General features: G+C 44.6%; 1 protein-coding gene across 1 annotated transcript in view; it reads right to left on the bottom strand.

Annotated features, from left to right (window-relative positions):
- The window catches only part of LOC147708723 (uncharacterized), a 227154-nt gene that overhangs the window by 129390 nt on the left and 77185 nt on the right, over positions 1 to 20579 (bottom strand). The window contains exon 10 of the mRNA XM_086925769.1: positions 4305 to 4376. Coding sequence (XP_086781895.1) covers positions 4305 to 4376 — 72 coding nt within the window. The remainder of the gene's footprint in view (positions 1 to 4304; positions 4377 to 20579) is intronic.

Below are 20579 nucleotides of genomic sequence, written 5' to 3'. Positions count from 1 at the left end.
GCATGAAGATATTGGGCAGTGGTTTGCAGCCTATGAAATTGCAATGTTGGGCCACCGGGTCCCTGAGAAGGATTGGGGAGCAGGAATGTGGGGACGCTTTGTTAGTGATGGGAGGGATACATTGTAAGACCTGCCCAGTGAGAGTAGGATGCTTTATACCCACATGAAGGAAGCCCTGATGACAAGGTATGGATTGAGCCCAGAACTCTATAGATAGAGGTTCAGGAATTGTAACAAGCTGGAGGCTACCACCTGGGTAGAATATGTGTCTTTATTTTGCAGAGCTATGGATGGTTGGGTGAAGGGTAGCAAAGTGAGTACTTTTGAGGAACTCTATGATTTATTTGCATGGGAGCACTTGTCTGGTAATTGTTTTCCAGAGCTACGCGAGCACCTAATTTATAGCAAGCTAACTAACCCTAGGAAGCTTGCTGAGGAGGCGGACCGTTGGGTGAATACCCAGGACCATAAGGGTCATGTGGGAGACTCCACCAAGGTTGGTAAAGTGTCCCAAGCAGAAGAGTGGGTGGGACAAGGGTAAACAGAGGAAGTTCCAGAAAGGGCCCCAAAGTAATTCCCAAGGGAACCAAGGTAAGGGTTCCCAGCCTCCGCCTGAGAAGAGGTTGAGCCCCTGACAGGTAAACCTGTTCACAGGGGGCCCCCTACATGCTTTCAGTGTAAACAAGTGGGCAACCGCTGGTATGATCCTCAGTGACCCCAGAAGGATCACAATGCACCACCCTGTACACCACCCCGTCAGGTGGCGAGTGTAGCCCTGGGAGGGGAAGAGATGGGTGCCCAAGGTGGGTGGGGTCACGCAGAAATGTCCCTTGTCTCTTTAAAAGATTGTGAGGTGGTCCCCAGAACCCAGCTGCCTGATAACACCAAAAAGTACAGGCAGTGGGTGACCACGAATGGCCATAGGGAGAAGGCTCTGAGAGACACCGAGGCCAGTTTGACAGCTGTCAGTAGTCAGCTGGTGTATGAAGAGCAGGTGGTCCCAAATGCATGTTACCCTGTTGTTGCCGCTGACAACACAGAGAGCCACTGCAAGGTGGCTCAGGTTTCCTTTGAGTGGGGGGGTTTCAGGTACTCTCCAAGTAACTGTAAGGCCAGCCATGCATGTGGATTGTCTGTTGGGCAATGATTTAGACAGCTCTCCTTAGGCTAAGGTGGAGAGAAGGTTTCATTTAGAGATGTTGGGTTTGCCTGAGTGGGAGTGTGTGACCACTCGGTCTATGGCAGCCAGTAGGGGTGCTCAAGAGGTCCTAGAGCCTGAAATTATGGCCCAGGTACCTGCCTTAAAGAGAAGAGGTAGGAGGTGCGAGAAACCAGCCCACATTGTTCCCACGGTCCAGGAGGAGGCATACCTTGAGGGGGATGCCCTGGAACTGACAGGGGAGCAAGTTGCAGAACTGAGGGACCTTCTGAGCTGACCCAGGGAGGAATTCTGTGCAGAACAGAAGAAGTGCCCATCTCTTGTGGGTTGGCTTCAAGCCAGGCAGCAGGTGATCAGTCTGGATCACATTGGATCTTCTGGGAGAATGACCTACTGTATAGCGAGCCTAATGCTGCTGAGCCTGGGTCAGCCCGTATGCTGGTGGTACCCCAGCGCTTCAGAGCCTTCCTTCTGGGTTTGGCTCATGATGTACCGTTAGCTGGACATCTGGGGTAGGAAAAGACTGTTGAAAAGCTTGTCACCCACTTTTATTTGCCCCAGATGTGCAAGAGTTCAGATACTCATTTTAGGACTTGTCAAACTTGCCAGGCAAGTGGGAAGAGTGGGAGGAAGCACACAGCTCCTCTCCAGCCCTTCCCTGTGATCAGCAACCCCTTTGGATGGGTGGGTGTTGACATTGAGGGGCCTCTGGACCCCAAGTCAGCCATGGGCAACAGTTTTATCCTGGTCTTGGTGGATCATGCTACCCGGTACCCGGAAGCCATCCCTCTCAGGACATTGACGGCCCCCGTGGTGAGACGTGCACTGATGGGTATTCTCTTCCATGTGGGGTTTCCCAGAGAGGTGGTGTCAGACCGTGGTACAAACTTCATTTCTAAGTATATGAAGTCCCTGTGACAGGAGTGTGGAGTAACTTATAAGTTCACCACTCCTTACTGCAGGAAGGTGGAATCTGACTACATGGTTGCCCCCACTTTTTTCTGGTGTTTTGATGGTTTTTGACTTAGTTTGGCTTGGATCCTTCTATTCAGGGCCCCAGTCTTTCTGCTTTCTCTTCTAAAATGATTCCTTTTTTTTAAATAAACTTTTTACTTTCCATCAGATAGTGCATGTTCATACAGTTGACATAAACTTTTCCATGCTCATGACGAGCTGAGCTCGTCATGAGGCACGGTGCTCCGGTGCTCATGACGAGCTCAGCTCGTCATGGGCCGTGGTACGCTCAGGTGCGGGGAGAATTCCCCTGCTGTGCTGAGCGTTCCATGGGAACCAATGCACCTGTGACGAGCTAAGCTCGTCATGAGCACAGGAGCACTGTAGCTCATGACGAGCTCAGCTCCCCCCCAGCACAGCGGGGGAATTACCCCCGCAGCGAAGGGGATAAACAAATAAATTAATATGAATAAGCAAACATATTAATACATAGGCAAGAGAATAGTGAGAAACAAAAGAGAGGAAACAAATTGAAATTTCACAGTAACATAGCATATGTAAGCAAAATGTTTTTGGGGGGGAAACACTTCTTATTTCATATTTAGCCAAATCCAGCTACCTTAAGCCATCCAGGGCCAATGGCCCCCACAGCACCTCTAATTTAACTAACGATTTGATGCCACTTGCCTTTGCCAGAGTTGCCTCTACACCATAAGTATCTCTGATAATCGCCCACCAATCCTCTGCCACCGGTGGTGTAGTAGAGACCCATGCCATGGCAATAGCCAGCCTAGCTGCAGCCATTAGAATCGTAAAGAGACCCGCTACTGCCGGATTACCATCTTTATATCCCAACATAATTTCAAGATCCGTGAGTGGGTGATCCAATCCTATTTTAGAATAAAGTATTTGCTCGATTTTCCTCCAGTACCTATTCAATTCTGGACATTCCATAAACATATATTTTCAGTTAGCAGCATACAGTCCACATTTGGGAGTGTAACACATCATGCAAGTAATACGTGTTTGCTGGAGCTGTTAGCTAACAGAATGGGCAGAGTCCTTAACATAGCCTAATACCTGTTCTATCATTCTAGGTGAGAGCATTGTCCCCAAGGTTTGAGTCCAACGTTCTGCTAATTTCTCATTGCCCAATGGTCTGAAACTATGTAGAAGAGCATACATTGAGCCAATGAGAGATTTAGACTTCTCCCTATAAATACAATCCCAGACTGTTGAATGTTTTATTTCTTTTACGGCCACATTAGAAGCAAGATAATCCCTAATCTGCAAATATTGTTAAAAAATGGCCCGGAAGTTTATAGGCCAGTCTTAAATTTTCAAATGATTTAATACCTCTATCATTATATAAATCGCCAAAGCAGTTTACTCCATAGTTTGCCCAAATTTTACCTGCTTGATCCCTAAATACCTCAGGAAAAGTGGGATCCCCCACAATGGGTAGTTTTTATGGAATATAAGTAGATTGCACCTAGTAGACATTGCTTTTACCCTTTTAAAATAGCCTGTAGGCTCATAGGAATGAATGGAGTAACATTCCCTAATAGCGTTTCACAATTTGCAAATCGCTATTAGATGATGTTAAGGAATCACAATTTATTTTGAGATTCCTATATGCATAGGGATTTGCGATTCCAAAATAGCAATTCCTCAAAAATCACTATTTAGGGATCGCAAATCCAAATGTTGATGCATGTGGCAGAGAAAGATGTAATCACTGTTGGGTAAAATCCATTGAGGGATGCGGCAGTAAGATAAGGCAATGTATGATAGAGCAGATTGTATGGCGAGAATCAAGAGGGAGAGAGAGGACCAGAAAGCTAGTCCAGATCCCCGGTTTATATGTATCGGTATCAATAGGAGACTAGCTCTAGAATGGATTAATCTGGCACGGTTATGGTAGATTAATATTAGTTATGTAGCGACTCAGTATTTTGCCGGGTGGCAATGGCACCTCTTGGGTGTCTTTTGAAAGCCCTCACCCACCAACCTAGTTGGTGGCATGCTTCATCATCGAGCAGATTGTATACCATGGCAAGAAATTACTGTTTTTTTCGACTACACATTGATAGAAAACCAAAAAATAAAATGTACTGATGCAAAGAAAACACTCAAACACATGGTGAAGGAAATGCTCAAACACATGGTGGCCTTTGATGTCCCGTCTCACCCTTTCGCCAGAATAAGGAAGGAGGCTTCGGCTCTCGCTCATTATTGTGCCTGTGGGGAACCACTGTGGCTGCTGTAAAAGTAAAAATTGCATTAGGCAAAATATACTTTAAGACCCATTTTCACTTTCCACTCCAAACTCCCCCTCCATGACCACAACGAAAGACTCTCATTAAACCTTTTAGTGGCACCCAAGTTTAAGTAGGACCATGATCACACAGAGATTGTTGCCAGCAACCTAGTTTCAAGTAAAACATGTAACAAAGGAGCTGACAAAATGATTTTGCTGTAAAGTCATATCTTTAGCCATGGTACCCTTAAGGGTTTAAAGGCTTTAAAGACCTGTGTCAGAGCAGTGTATTTGGCTAGTTTGCCTATAGACATTCCATGAGTATAAATAGACTGTATAAAGTATTTTTCTGGCAGCAAGGATACATGTTCACCTTGTTAGTATGTAAGGGACTGGGCCGGTTCATAGCCAATGGAAAGAGGTGGACCCTAGTGAAATATACTAATTCAAAACAACAACTGTAAACTTGTAAGATTAATGAAAGTCACATAATTTTGCAGAGAAAGGTGAGGTATATCTTGACATGTGCAAAGTGAGGCACGTTTTCCTAAACATTAGTCTGGCTATGCAGTGTGTACTATTTATTGGTACTACATTCATGCATCTTTTTGTTTTTTTGTAATTGCACTATGATCTCACTGCCCATATTCATGGGTTCACTAATGATTAAGAGTGCCCTGAGAGTTCTTCTCTAGAGCTGATTTTAAGGTATTATCCACTATTGCCCAGTGCAAAGTTTGTTAACATTAGTTAATACCATATACTGAGAGCATAACCCATTAATTGACTACTATGTATGTGAGGGGATAAGACATGTATAGAAAATTAAATTTTGCTAATGGATATTTCTAGGCACGCTCTTTCAATTACTATTCTAAGGAAAAAAAACAACCAACGTTCATACAGGGTGCATTAATATATTTACTTTGATGTTCCTCAAATTAGCTAGACATAGATTCCCCTCAAATGTGTTGCCACGAACAATAGAAATTCACTCCATACGGCCTCTCAGCATCAATTAATCACTAGATTTGTAGAGCACTTCTTGTCACCCGTGAGGGTATACAGCTGATGGCACTGTCCAGTTGATTAGCTGAATAGCCAGGTCTTCAGGGGCTCCCCATCTCTTCAAAACTCTGGAACAGATGGGGCGGTCCGGAGATAATGGGGTAGCTCAATCCATGTCTTCCTTGCTAGGTGGGAGAAGGAGCGACCTCTGCATCTGCTACATAAGATGCGTGGTTGAAGGTTAGAGACGGAAGTGGAGTGGAGATGTCTGATGGGCTGATGGAAGGTCAGGCGATGGTTCAAGTAGGTGGGTGCACAGTTGTGTAGGGCCTTGTATGCGGGGGCCAGGAGCTTGATACCCAGTGAAGTAGTGTGGCTCACTGGTTAGAGGCGGCAGACCCGAGAGCAGAGGACGGCCTGGGACCAGGGTTCGATTCCTGGCGCGGCAGGTTTCTGGACCAGGGTCAGCGGACTCGATAATTCTCTCGCCTCGGTGCCTACTCTGATCAGCGATCACACTCGGCAACTCTGGGCATTAGCTTGCCTCATCTTCACTAACGGCCCCACCAGACCGCCGGGGATGCCTGGTCTCACCCTGGAGATACCCATTAAGGGACCATCTCTCAGGGAAGCCAGGAAGGGTTTCGCAGCGGTCGAAGCGCCTTGGGACCCTACGGGTAAGTAGTGCGCTATATAAATGCCTATACATTTACATTTACATCTGTACAGGGAGCCAGTTGATTTCCCTGAGGTAGGGGGTGATGTGGGTTTGTCTAACGAGATCCATGGCGAGTCTGCCTTCTGTGTTCTGCATGGTCTGTAGTCGATTTGTAGCATGCTCATTGGGGGTCTGAGTTAAGAGGGCCACCAGGATGCATCCATGGGGGAGCTTTTGTTTCCAAAGATCTGTCCCTCTATCTTGTCTGTGTTGAGATTCAGGCAGTTGTCGTTCATCTATTTGGCAATGTTTGTAATGCAGTTGTTGAAGTCAGTCTTGGTGTTTGGTGGTATCTTCGGAGAGGGAGAGAATGAGTTATGTGTCATCAGCATAGCATATGATACCAGTCCATGGTTTTTCTTTTATGATGCTGGGCAGAAGTGTCATATACGTTTTAAAAAGGGTGGGGATGACCGAGGATCCTAGTCCACAGATGATTTCTTTGGTTCGAAGGTGAAGGGTAAAATTACTTTTTGCATTCTTCTGTTGAGGAGAGGCGATCCATCTGAGAGCAGCTCCTTGGATGCCTCTGTTATGCAGTCTTGTAATAAGTGTGTGGTGGGAGCCACTACGTAGGCTGCCAAGAGGTCTCTCCTCTTTCTGAAGTTAGCAACTTTATTTTGTCTAATTTCTTTTAGAAGGGTTTCTGACGTTCAAGCGTTGGAGACTTCAAATAGATTCTATTCTCCTGAAGGGGTACATTGTAACATATGGAAAAGGACTAAAATAATGTCTGAGCCTGTTTTGTATCCTTTTTTTCCATGAGTGTGAAAAGCTATGTGTGGTAAAATGTATGAGAGTAAGGTGCTGGAGTTTAGGGCAGATGGTGAGGAACAGTTGTTACTGTCTAACGTCAAACCCTATAAGGAAGTCTCCATAGCCACTTTAGCTAATCGGGCGAGAGTAGTAATAAGTGAGGTAAGAGTAGACCTTTCCAGATATGGTGCCTATTCCTCAGAAGTGCAAAGGCTAGTAAGGTTTTCTGGGCAGGTAGTTTGCTAACAAATATTTTAAAAGTAGCAGATTGATCTAATGCGAATACTTTTGCAAAATGTTATTTAAGACCTGTGGCCACTGGATGGCTTTAAACTTGCAAAATGGTAGCCTTCAGAGGCTAACATTATCCCTTCCTCCTCACCCTACGAGGAGAAAATAAAAAAAAATGTAAAAACAAAAAGAATGACTAGGATAAAGGTATTATTTAAGTTTGTTATCAGGTTTATAATTGATAGTGTTATAGCATCAAGTACTTGTGAATTCATTTTTTTTGCACAAAAAAAGTACAGCACAATTCACGCATTTTAATTTCCCAGATATAAAGTACATGTGCATTACAATGTCAGTACTTTTTATTTGTGCTTTTATGTCCTCAAAGGCTGAAATAAAGAATTTCTTTTGACTTTGCTTGAATTCTATTTGCAGACAACTTATTATAAAGCTTGACAGAAAATGAAGATGTTGTCCTGTTTTGTCGTAGCTTAAAGATGATGATGACTGTGTGCCCTGGATATACACATTGTCTGGACATTCTATTGCTTTATGATGTATTTTTGGTCTTTAAAGGGCTGCATGTTGCGGAAGCAATAGAAGGTCATTGCATGATGTAAACCTCGATTGTCTTTAATGGAATCAAAATTCTTCTTGTATGTTGATTGGAGAATCGCTATTCTGGCTTCGCCTAGGTTAAAGATGAGGTGAGGTCAAAAGCCAGCTGGGGTCCCTGATTGGACCGAGTTCATGATGGAGGCAGTGTCCTGTGGGGGGAGCTGTCCCCATTCAGTTAGTCGGATGTCTCTGGTGATAGCGGGGTTGTTGTGTTGCTGAAAGAAGTCACTGGCCTTGGGCTAGGGTTTAAAGTATCTGTAGACGTTGCAAGGTTGTTGCAGAATTCCTGTGCGGGGGTAATGTTGTTAGTTGCAGCAGAGGGGTTGGAGAATTCTTTGACGCTGTTGAAGAGTTGTTTGCTGTTATTAAAGCTTGATTCAATGCATGAGGGTGAGGCCTTTTTCTTCAATTCTCTCAACTGTCTGAAGTAGAGGTTGAGGCGAGGGTTGTGTTGAAGTTGGTCTTGTTGGTTGTGTCCTTGTTGGTGCGCATCTCCTTTCCAGTTGTTTACGGTGCTGTTTAGTTGTTCGGAGGTCTTCAGTGTCCCAGCTAGCCTACTTAGTGAACTTTCTGTGGGTTGTTGCCAATGGAAGCAAAGCTGTTGGTGCAGTTTCTGATGTTCTGGTCTAGGTTGTTGGAGGACATGAGGCGGGTGGTGTTGAGGGTATTGATCCATGTGTCCTTTAAGACTTTGCTTCAGCTGTAGTGGGAGATTGGGTAGACTGGGGGGAGCAGTCCGTGAGCTGGTGATGTTGAAGTGAATGATGGAGTGGTCAGTCCAGGTGAGTTCAGTGGTGTGGCTGTACCTGATGTTGTCACTGGAGATGAAGATTGGGTCTAGTGTGAGGCCTGCGGTGTGCATGGGGTCATGAGCGAGTTGGGTGAGTTAGATGTTGTTCATGCTGTCGAGGATGTTGGTAATGTTGATGCCATTGAGATCAAACACAAACATAATGTCTTTTAACTGGCAATATTATCTACCCAATACAGTCTCATGAAGAGTATGAGGAGCATGTGCATATAAATCGTAAAATGTTCATTTGGTAAATTAAGTTAGCCAAAGCATATTGAGCCCTCCTAAAATGTCCTTGAGGGGTTTATGGCAAGGTTGACTGCAAACCTATATAATGACCCTGTTGACTTGATTGTCCTTGAAGGCATCGCAAAATCACCATCAGAAGTTGTCACTTTTACTAAACTTATTCCCTCTAAAATGGTAGGTAGGGGAAGTGAAGAATGCAATGGGAGAGATAATTAAGGAAGCAGAAACAAAGCGGTTTCTGACCTACCAAATATGCGAAAGAGGAAAAGGGTAAATACTGGTAGGAAATCTTAGTGCATTGGTGCGGTATTATGGGCTTACAAGAAATTATAGAAAAGGGATTGTGTAGAGACTGGACTGTTTAGTTATGGATTGGAAGCAAGGGTTGGGAGATGAGATTGTACTTAGGAAAGATTCAATGTAAGAGAACGGCAAATAACATTCAAGGATGGCTACTGAAAGGCTCAGATACACAGCTCCTTTATATCCATTAAAATACCCTTACTCTTACCAATCTTCTCCCGGCAATATGGTGTGGGGGGTTGTATAACAGTGAGAAGCTTCTCTGTCTTATGGTGGTTCCAGAAGCCAATACAGGAAGCTGACAAGAAGACAAAATGGATTTCAGACAAGATAAAGGCCAAGCCCAGCCTTTAGTAATGAGACCCACACTTCCTCTATGCCCACAAATAAACACCCTTAACTTTGATTGTCAGAATATAATAATTTTAATATTGCGCTACCATAATATTGAAGAAAAACTATTAATTAAAATATTGAAAATTAAGTATATAACATTTAATTTAGATGACTTATTATTATTCTAACACCTACACTCCTTTAAGATGTAGATATCACTACGGTACCTATACACGGAGTAATGTTCACATGTCCTTTGTACAGGCCTGACCCTAGAAAGTGCTCGCATCTCTTCGGTATTTGGACAAAAGATCAGAAACACAAATATTGTGGGACAGAATATCATGTCAAAAATATAGAGGACAAGAATATCATGTATGTCAGGAGTTTATAAACTTTTGAAATACTCAACTAGACCCTCCAGGATTTTGCATTTTGCAAAAAAGTCGCAAAATCTGCAGTTTTTTAAAAAGGCTGTTCTTTTTACAAAAGTGCCCACTACATTTGGGGAATGTGATCTGATGTTTTTTTTGAGTGAAGAGGCTGACAAAAGGTTGTGAAAACATAATTGAAAGGGTCGTGAAAACATAACTTACAGGTATTTTCGTCTCTCAATTCCCAACTTTTTGGAAACTAGGCCATCTTGTGGCCAGGGATGGTAATTGTTTTCAAAATATCTCCATTATAAAGTTCAAAGGTGAACAGTAGGTCGTACTTTTTGAAAGAGAAAGGAATTAAAACGAAGGGAAAGTTAAATGAGTACGCGTCTCTGGAAGAGAGTTAATGTGCTAGAAGTCAGGAAGTGGAGATTAAAGGCTCCAGGAGTGATTTGGGTGTCCTCTGGACAATTTACACTCCTCATTTAGTGGCCATAGCGAGTGAGGTTTATTTGGTTGGCCACCACTGAGCTAAGCATCATTAGTGTTGTGAGATTTGCATGAACCTGTGTGGAGTAATTTCTCTAAGAGATCAGTTTTTTGTAGTGTGGACATCATAAGTGCACTCCTACTTACATTCATTCTCAGCCACAGCCAGGGCCAAAACACAGGCCCCGACGGCCCATGCGGTGCAGGAGGCCCCATGCCTTCTGCCTTCCTCCATTCAGCCAAAGAGCAATTTTTTTAGTATCAGATAAGTCTCTATTTCGACATCATGTCATAAAAGACAACATAAAAAAATACATCATCAATACCTTAAAAGTACATTAAGCACAGCTGATTCATTGACAATTATACATAAATAAGGGCTTTTCACGTAACCTACTGGCTAAATCTGTCCTCTGATTATTCTTTATCAATAATTAAAAAGGTCGAAATTCACTTTAAAAGTAATAAATATGACATTTTATCAAAAAATCTAAAAAAAAAATAAAAAAAATAAAGGACAATTCATTTTACATAATAATGAGGAGACATTCAAACATTTGGGACAACAACTGATTTTAGTTTGGTCCTTCGAATTGCCCACATCCAATTGAGAAATTTAGACACAGCAATAATTAGGCTTTCTGAACAGTCTGTTTTAAAAATCCGTAGGGCCTCAGTTCCTTTTTTGATACATTTTTGAAGACATACTGACCTAAGCCACCTAAGCCGCGGCAGTTTGTACACAGGGCATATAAACAATATATGAGTTAGACTTTCCAGTTGTGAACTACAAAAGGGACACATAGCATCCCTACCAGAGGACCATTTACTTGCAAAGGTATTAATCGGCAGGGTACCCACCCTATATTGATGGAAACGTTTCCGGTCCTCAGGGATTGTAATAAAATCACAATATGGTTCATAAGCTGGTAAGAGTTTAAGCTCAAGAAACTCCCTATGTAGTGAAGAGGTGGAACGTCTTTGGAATTTTTGTGTTGTGACCATCGACCAGTATAGTTCCCTAAGAATCTTGCGTGATGGAAAAATATTGTGTGCTTGGTTATCCCATAGCTCAGCCAAGCCCATGGCATTATAAATAGCCTTGGATTCACTAAACCATTTTATTCTATTGGCTGTGTCCATGTTCCTAACTTCAAGGAGTGCTTGGGCATAGTGGGAGAGCTCTGGGGTAACTCAGATCCTCGGCCAGTATGCTATGGGTCTAAAGCGCACTACATCCTCTATTCTCTGGCAGCCCAGGTCAATATAGAGTGGCAAAAGCGGGGTAAATGGTGGGAGCCTCGCTATTCCTCTTACAAATTTATTTTGGGCATTTGTCAGTTCAGAGATGTTACATGACCCCCATAGTTCGGCCCCATACAATATAGATGCTCGTATTTTTGTGTCATAGATTTTTAGTGCCGGAGCTATGGGTTGGGTGGCCGAAGAGCGCAGTTCTCTCAAGAGAACCCCCGCCAGCTGGGCATTGTCTAGTAGCTAGTTGATTAATGTGTGGTTTCCAATCCAGCCTTGAACCCAGTGTGATACCCAAGTATGAGAACGAATGGGTTTGCTCTAGCAACCCCCCATTCATTATTGCTCTTCCTTTCACTTGCTTATACCTATTCATTACCATAAATTTGGTTTTAGACACATTGATGGTAAGGCCATAGTCGCTACAGAAGGTCTCAAACTGCCCGATTGCTCTCTGGAGCCCTTGTTGGGTCTTGGATATTAAAAGAGTGTCATCTGCGAACATCAACAGGGGTGTAGACTCACTACAGAGCTTGGGTGCATACGTAGGAAAATCCCTGTAGTAGGCGATAACCCTGTTGATGTACAGAGAAAAGAGCAATTAATATTGGTGGGATAAGGGAGACTCAGGGGCCCTTCATCACATTCTGCAGGGGGGTGTACCTGCTATTTTCTTTGGGGCAGAGCCGCGGGCTGGGCACTGCGTCACTACTGCTTCTGGCCAGGCCTGACTCCGCCGAGTCCCCTGTGCATTGTATTCTGCTTGGGGATTGTGCTCTGGGCTGGGTCTCGCTCCGCTGCTTCCCTGGCCGGGCTTGGCTCCGCCGAGTGACTGCATCCTGGTTGGGGGCTCTATACCAGGCCGGGCTTTGCTCCGCTCTCCAACTGGCCAGGCCTGGCTCCGCCAAACACTCTGACTACACCTCCCAGGAATCTCGCAAAACGCTAGTACCAAGAGCCAGGAGGCGTATAAAGGGGAATTTGGGGCAGAGTTCCCTGTGTACCTGCTATTTTCTTTGGGGCTGATCCGCGGGCTGGACACTGCTTCTGGCCGGGCTTGGCTCTGCCGAGTCCCCTGTGCATTGTATTCTGCTTGGGGATTGTGCTCTGGACTGGGTCTCGCCCCCCTGCTTCCCTGGCCAGGCTTGGCTCTGCCGAGTGACTGCATCCTGGTTGGGGGCTGTATTCCGGGCCAGGCTTTGCTCCGCTCTCCAACTGGCCGGGCCTGGCTCCGCCAAACACTCTGACTGTCGAGGGTCCCCCTCGAGAGAGGAGGATGTTCGTCCACAGGAGCAAATATGAATGTCCCACACACTTCCAGACAACAACTACCAAAGCGAGAAGGTATAACTTCGCTATAAGGCAGCTGCTACCAAAAAGTGTGGGGGAAATTTTCCCAGGGAGTATACCACTCTCCTCCAGCCAGGTGACGTAGCTGCAGTCTTGATGGCAGGAGACTGGAAAATAAATATACAACAATACTAACCTTACCAGTACTTTACAGGGCTGATATACAAGTGTTCAACATACCATTCCACTTACCTCACAGGTGAGTGACAGGGCTTTAAGCTAGAAGTCCAGGCAAGAACCAGGAGATACAGCAGAGAACCTGGGGGACAACTAGCAAGGAAATCTCCAAAATAGAATGCACCAATTCCCGTCCTACTCATAAACTGAAGACAGAGCAGGACTGGGGGCCACAAGTGCATCTGATAACACTAGTATCACTTATAGAGCTAAAGACAAAGTGATACAGAAATTCTCACTTCCAGCGCATAAACTAAAGACAGCGTGGAGCGAGTAACAAAACACATAACACAGACAATCCCCTCTTCCAGCTCATAAGCTTAAGACAGAGCGGAGGAAGGGAACAAACAACATAAAACACGGACAATAGACACACCCCGTCTGACTAGAAACTGAAGAGCAGAACGGAGTGGGCGTACCTACAACAAGGCGCGTTAGACCAGACACACTCCACTCGTAAACTCAAGACGGAGTAGAGCGCAAACACAAACATACACAAAAACCCCTTCGATCATAAGAATGACCGCGGAGTCTAAACACTGTGATAAATTGCCAGTTCAGAACTGACACCAAAGAAGAGAGAAAGGCAGGCGGGGGATCCAGGCGGAAGGGGACGCTAGGCACCGGTGAAGGGCGTGCCGAGAAGAGAAAAGGTAACGGAGCAGGGCGGGAGGAAAAACAGCAGGCAGGACACAGAACAGGAACAGAAAATACCGTGACCCAAAGGCAGAAATCTCAGGAGCTGGAAAAGAGCACAAACGGGATGAATAGGAATCAGCAGGATCTCAGAACACTACGGGAACCTCACGGAGCAGGACGCTGAGTAGAGGGGGCGTGGTCACTAACCAAACAGTAAGCCAAGCAATGATTCGCGGGTGAGCTTCCCTTTTCAGCTATCTAGGGAGCATCTCAAAATACCATGACTACTCAGTAAGAGGTTTTAAGGGAAAGGTACAAAAGTCTCACAGGGACACCAGAAGGTTAGTATAACTGAGCATTCTACACAGCCCTGTGGAATCTATATTGAACACTTATGGATGAGGTCAGATCCAACCACCCCTAACAGTTCTCCCCCTCAAAACCCCTCCCGAGGCCGGGCCAGGTTTCCTAGGATGTAATCTATGGAACCTCCTAATCAGTCTAGGAGCATGTACATCCTCAGCAGATTCCCAAGTTCTGTCTTCTGGGGGATATCCCACCCAATCTATAAGGTATTGGAGTTTGCCTCTATACCTTCTAGAGTCTCGGATCTGTTGTACCTCAAACTCTTCTTCGCCTTCGATCACCACAGGAGGAGGTGGTGATTCAGAGGTCAATGGGGGAATGTATTTCTTAAGAAGGGAACAATGAAACACAGGGTGAATTTTGATGTGTGGGGGTAACTGCAATTTGAGAGTCACTGGGGTTATGACTTTAAGAATGGGCTAGGGACCTATGAAGCGAGGCTGTAATTTCTTGGACCCAGGGAGTCTGAGATTCTTGGTGGATAACCATACTTTTTCCCCTACATTATACTGAGGTTCCTCTCTGCGATGTTTATCTGCTTGATACTTCATATTTTCTTTGGCTTTGTTCAGTTCTTGAATGGCCTTTTCCCATACAACCTTTATGTGTTGATGATGCTCCTTTAATGCAGGTATTTTGTCGAGATCAGTAGGGAAGGGAATAGGAAGGAACCCAGGATGTTGACCATGATTGAAGTAAAAAGGAGACACTCCTATGGCGGAATGTATTGAATTGTTATAAGCAAACTCTGCCAAAGGTAATGCTTCCAACCAAGTGGATGGCAAATGGGTCAGTAGACAACGCAAATACTGTTCTAGTGTTTGATTAGTCCTTTCCGTTTGACCATCCGTTTGAGGATGGTAGGCAGTGGACAATCTATGGTCCATTTGTAACACTGAACATACTCCTTTCCAGAATTTGGAAACAAATTGAGGGCCCCTATCTGAAAATATCACTGCCGGAGTACCATGGAGGCGAATTATCTGCTCTAGAAAAATGTGTACCAATTCTTGTGATGATGGTATCTTTTTAAGTGGAACAAAATGAGCCATTTTGGACAGCATGTCCACTACTACCAGTATGGTATTATACCCTTTACTACAAGACAGTTCGGTGATAAAATCCATACTGATGGTATGCCATGGTTTGGGAGGAGCTGGTATTATCTTCAACAACCCTGTGGGGGCCCAATGCGAAGACTTTTGCCTAGCACATACTGAACAAGCTTTGACATAAGTCGTCGTGTCTTTAATGATATTATCCCACCAGAACCATCTCTGACAAAGACTAACAGTCTTGGCTACTCCTGGGTGTCCAGCAAGAACACTATTGTGACACCGTTCCAATACTTGAGTTTGTAAGGGGGAACAAGGTATGTACAATCGGTTATCATGGAAATATAATTCCTCTTTGACTGTATTCAAAGGATTCTTTATCCATTATTGTCTGTTTATCAAGGCATATTGTTCTTTTAAGATATCAAAAAAGCATTGAGAATGATGTTCTTCGGCTCCAATGATTTTATGTTCTGGGATGATAGGAGGTGTGCTATTCAGATGTGCCATGCTAGTGCTGTTAATTCTTGAGAGAGCATCAGCCTTGCCATGTTGGGCTGCAGGTCTATAAGTGATTATAAAATCATATTCACTAAAGAAGGATACTCAACGCATCTGTCTAGGTGTAAAAGCTTTTGCAGATTTAAAGAACTGTAAATTTCGATGATCCGAAAATATTGTGATAACATGTGGAGATCCTAATAAATAATGTCTCCATTCCTGAAAGGATAACTTGATGGCAAGGAGTTCTCTTTCACCGATGGTATAATTTTGTTCAGCAGGGAGCAACGTCTTAGAAAAGTAGGCCACAGGATGAAGCTGTCCATTTCCTGGATCCCTCTGCGACAAGACCGCACCAACCGCTGCTTGTGAAGCGTCAGCTTCCAGAAAAAATGGCAAAGTGTTGTCAACGTGCCGAATGATGGGGGCAGACATAAATTTCTTCTTGAGCTTGCAAAAGGCCTGTTCTGCTTCTTCATTCTAAGCGAACTTGATTCCTTTCTTGAGTAACTTCGTTATAGGAAGAATGGTTTCTGAAAAGTGGTCTATGAATCTCCTATAGAAATTAGCAAATCCTAGAAAGGATTGTACTTCCTTGACCGTGGTGGGAATAGGCCAATCCATCAATGCCTTTGTCTTCTTAGGATCCATAAGAATACCTTGAGGAGAAATGACATAACCCAAAAAGTCGATGGTATCAGTGTGAAAGGTGGTTTTATCCAACTTGGCAAACAAGGAATTCTCTTGCAATTTCTGTAAAACTCTTTTAACGTGTACCACATGTTCTTCTTCATTTTGAGAATATATTAAAATGTCATCAATGTACACGATGACAAAAACATCAAGGTATTCTTGGAGCACTTCATTGATAAAGTATTGAAAAGCTGCAGGCGCGTTGCATAACCCGAAGGGCATCACGCAATATTCATATAAACCGAATTTGGTGCGGAACGCCGTCTTCCATTCGTCTCCTGCTTTAATCCGGATTAGATGATAGGCTCCTCTTAAGTCTATCTTCGTGAATATCTTTGCACCTCGTACTTGATCCAACAGCACAGGGATGAGCAGCAATGGATATTTGTTCTTTATAGTAATCTTATTTAAAGCCCTATAGTCCAGGCATGCTCTCAAGCCACCTTCTCTTTTTGGTATAAAAAACAGGGGCGAGGATACTTGAGACGTTGAATGTCTGATGAACCCTTTTTGTAGCATGTCATCTAGATAGTTCTTTAAGTATTCGGTTTCATCAGAAGTTAGCGCGTATATCCTACTATTAGGAAGTTCAGCACCAGGTATTAAATCAATGCGGCAGTCGTAAGTACGATGTGGGGGCAATTTAGTGGCCTCTTCTTCATTAAATACTGACTGAAATTCAGCATAAATGTCGGGTATCTTTGAAGCCACAGCTAATGACTGGACTGAGCAACATAATGGATGCAAACTGTCACTGGCTTCCTGATAGCAATGGGTCATGCAATAGGGTGACTTTAACGTCACTGTTCTGTCTATCCAGTCAATCTTTGGATTATGAGTTTGGAGCCAGGGAACTCCTAATATTGCTCCAAAAGTAGGAGTATCAATCAAGTCAAAGACGATATGTTCTGAATGCCCGTTACCACAAACCAGGAGCAGAGGAGATGTTTGATGACTAATCATACCTGATGAAAGTTCAGAGCCATCTACCGACTTGACAGGTTCAGGCTTGTCCTTTTCCACGAAAGTTATGTTCATCTTACGGGCTAATTGTATGTCAAGTAAATTACCAGTTGCTCCAGAATCTAAAAGAAGAGACATATGATGTCTATCTTGATTGCTGACCACTAATGTGATATTCAATAGAAAATGTTTCGCAGGTCTTATGAATGTCTTCTGATTTTGAGAGATCTGACAAAGGCATGTACTTGAAGAATCGATCTCCTCATTCTTCAAGCTCTTTAGTTTTCCTGAACACCAGCGATTTTCTTGGGCGTAGTAGAAGGACGGTTGGGACAGTCTTTGGCATAATGTCCACTCTTGCCACAGTATAAACACAAAATATTCTTCCTTCTTCTAGCTTTCTCCTCATCTGAGATGGGACCTCTCATTCCTCCAATTTGCATGGGCTCAGGTACATCCTTTATCTCCTTTTTGTCTGTTTTCTGTAGGACCAACCTAGGGAATCCGATACGACTCTTTTCACCTCTTCTCTCTTGCAGTCTATGATTTAATTTGACTGTAAGTTCAATGAATGAGGGACAATCTTCAGGCGGATTAACTATTTGAGCTAGTATGTCCTTCAACTCATCATACAATCCTCGGTAGAATAAGGATGTTCTCTTATCTTCAGGCCAATATGTTTCGGCCAGCAGCCGGTTAAACTGAGTTATATATGTGAGAAGATCTTTGGACCCCTGTTTAAGATTAAGCAGGGCATTGTCACTGGCTTGCATATAAGCGTGCTTGGCAAACAGACTTCTAAACTTGAGCTGAAAGTTGTTGTAATTATACAACAAGGGATCATCGGTTTCTACCAAAAGGACAGCCCATTCTGAAGCATTTCCTCCCAAGTAGGAAAGAATAAACGCCACTTTTGATGCATCATCTGGAAAGGCTGCCGGCTTACACTTAAATTGAAGATGACACTGAGTCATAAAACTGTTAAACTTGCCACTATCTCCTGTGAATCTCTCTGGCATGGCTAAAGGAACAGGACTAGGTGTGTGCACCGTAACTTGTACAGGAGGGCTTACGTTTGCCGCTTCAACAGGTGGACTAACAGTGGGTGATTGTACAGAGAACCTGGCGGGTTGAATATAATTTCTCTTGGGAACCGCTCCTGCATTAGTCCCACCTACAGCCCGGTGTCTTGAGCTTGTAAATGGGCTACATCTGCCTGTAACTTAAGGTTCTCTGTTCTTAACATTGCCACTTCCTGTTGTAAACTGGTAACTTCGGCATTGATCTCTTCCATTGAAGGAGTATGTTCTGTAGAACCCGCACTCGGGTCTACATTCATCTTTGCTCGGGTGAACTAGAATACTTGGGCTTGGCTTTCTGTCAAGGGTCCCCCCCGAGAGAGGAGGATGTTCGTCCACAGGAGCAAAGATGAATGTCCCACACACTTCCAGACAACAACTACTAAAGCGAGAAGGTATAACTTCGCTATAAGGCAGCTGCTACCAAAAAGTGTGGGGGGAATTTTCCCAGGGGGTATACCACTCTCCCTCAGGCAGGTGACGTAGCTGCAGTCTTGATGGCAGGAGACTGGAAAATGAATATACAACAATACTAACCTCACCAGTACTTTACAGGGCTGCTATACAAGTGTTCAACATACTATTCCACTTACCTCACAGGTGAGTGACAGGGCTTTAAGCTAGAAGTCCAGGCAAGAACCAGGAGATACAGCAGAGAACCTGGGGGACAACTAGCAAGAAAATCTCCAAAGTAGAATGCACCAATTCCCGTCCTACTCATAAACTGAAGACAGAGCAGGACTGGGGGCCACAAGTGCAGCTGATGTAAATGTAAATGTAAATGTATAGGCATTTATATAGCGCACTACTTACCCGTAGGGTCCCAAGGCGCTTCGACCGCTGCGAAACCCTTCCTGGCTTCCCTGAGAGATGGTCCCTTAATGGGTATCTCCAGGGTGAGACCAGGCATCCCCGGCGGTCTGGTGGGGCCGTTAGTGAAGATGAGGCAAGCTAATGCCCAGAGTTGCCGAGTGTGATCGCTGATCAGAGTGGGCACCGAGGCGAGAGAATTATCGAGTCCGCTGACCCTGGTCCAGAAACCTGCCGCGCCGGGAATCGAACCATGGTCCCGGGCCGTCCTCTGCTCTCGGGTCTGCCACCTCTAACCAGTGAGCCACACTACACTTATAGAGCTAAAGACAAAGTGATACAGAAATTCTCACTTCCAGCACATAAACTAAAGACAGCGTGGAGTGAGTAACAAAACACATAACACAGACAATCCCCTCTTCCAGCTCATAAGCTTAAGACAGAGCGGAGGAAGGGAACAAACAACATAAAACACGGACAATAGACACACCCCGTCTGACTAGAAACTGAAGAGCAGAACGGAGTGGGGGTACCTACAACAAGACGCGTTAGACCAGACACACTCCACTCGTAAACTCAAGACGGAGTAGAGCGCAAACACAAACATACACAAAAACACCTTCGGTCATAAGAATGACCGCGGAGTCTAAACACTGTGATAAATTGCCAGTTCGGAACTGACACCAAAGAGGAGAGAAAGGCAGGCGGGGGATCCAGGCGGAAGGGGACGCTAGGCACCGGTGAAGGGCGTGCCGAGAAGAGAAAAGGTAACGGAGCAGGGCGGGAGGAAAAACAGCAGGCAGGACACAGAACAAGAACAGAAAATACCGTGACCCAAAGGCAGAAATCTCAGGAGCTGGATAAGAGCGCAAACGGGATCAATAGGAATCAGCAGGATCTCAGAACACTACGGGAACCACACGGAGCAGGACGCTGAGTAGAGGGGGCGTGGTCACTAACCAAACAGTAAGCCAAGCAATGATTCGCGGGTGAGCTTCCCTTTTCAGCTACCTAGGGAGCGTCTCAAAATACCATGACTACTCAGTAAGAGGTTTTAAGGGAAAGGTACAAAAGTCTCACAGGGACACCAGAAGGTTAGTATAACTGAGCATTCTACACAGCCCTGTGGAATCTATATTGAACACTTATGGATGAGGTCAAATCCGACCAACCCTAACACTGACTACACCTCCCAGCAATCGCGCAAAATGGCAGTACCAAGCACCAGGAGGCGTATAAAGGAGAATTTGGATCCTCGCCACGCGAGACACGCGCGGGACGCGCCAGGACAAGGGCGGGGCCGTCTGCGGCCGTCAGAGGCCAGAGGAGGCTGGGCTGGGCCACCCCCTTAACATCTCTACTATTTTCCCTGGAATTGATTCATACCCAAAGGTACTTTTAAAAATCACTCCATCTTGGACATTTCATTTAATTACTCTAA

Source organism: Lissotriton vulgaris, chromosome 6 (genome assembly GCF_964263255.1).
Source record: "Lissotriton vulgaris chromosome 6, aLisVul1.2, whole genome shotgun sequence".
Classification (NCBI taxonomy): domain Eukaryota; kingdom Metazoa; phylum Chordata; class Amphibia; order Caudata; family Salamandridae; genus Lissotriton; species Lissotriton vulgaris.
This window is presented reverse-complemented; position numbering and strand designations above follow the sequence as displayed.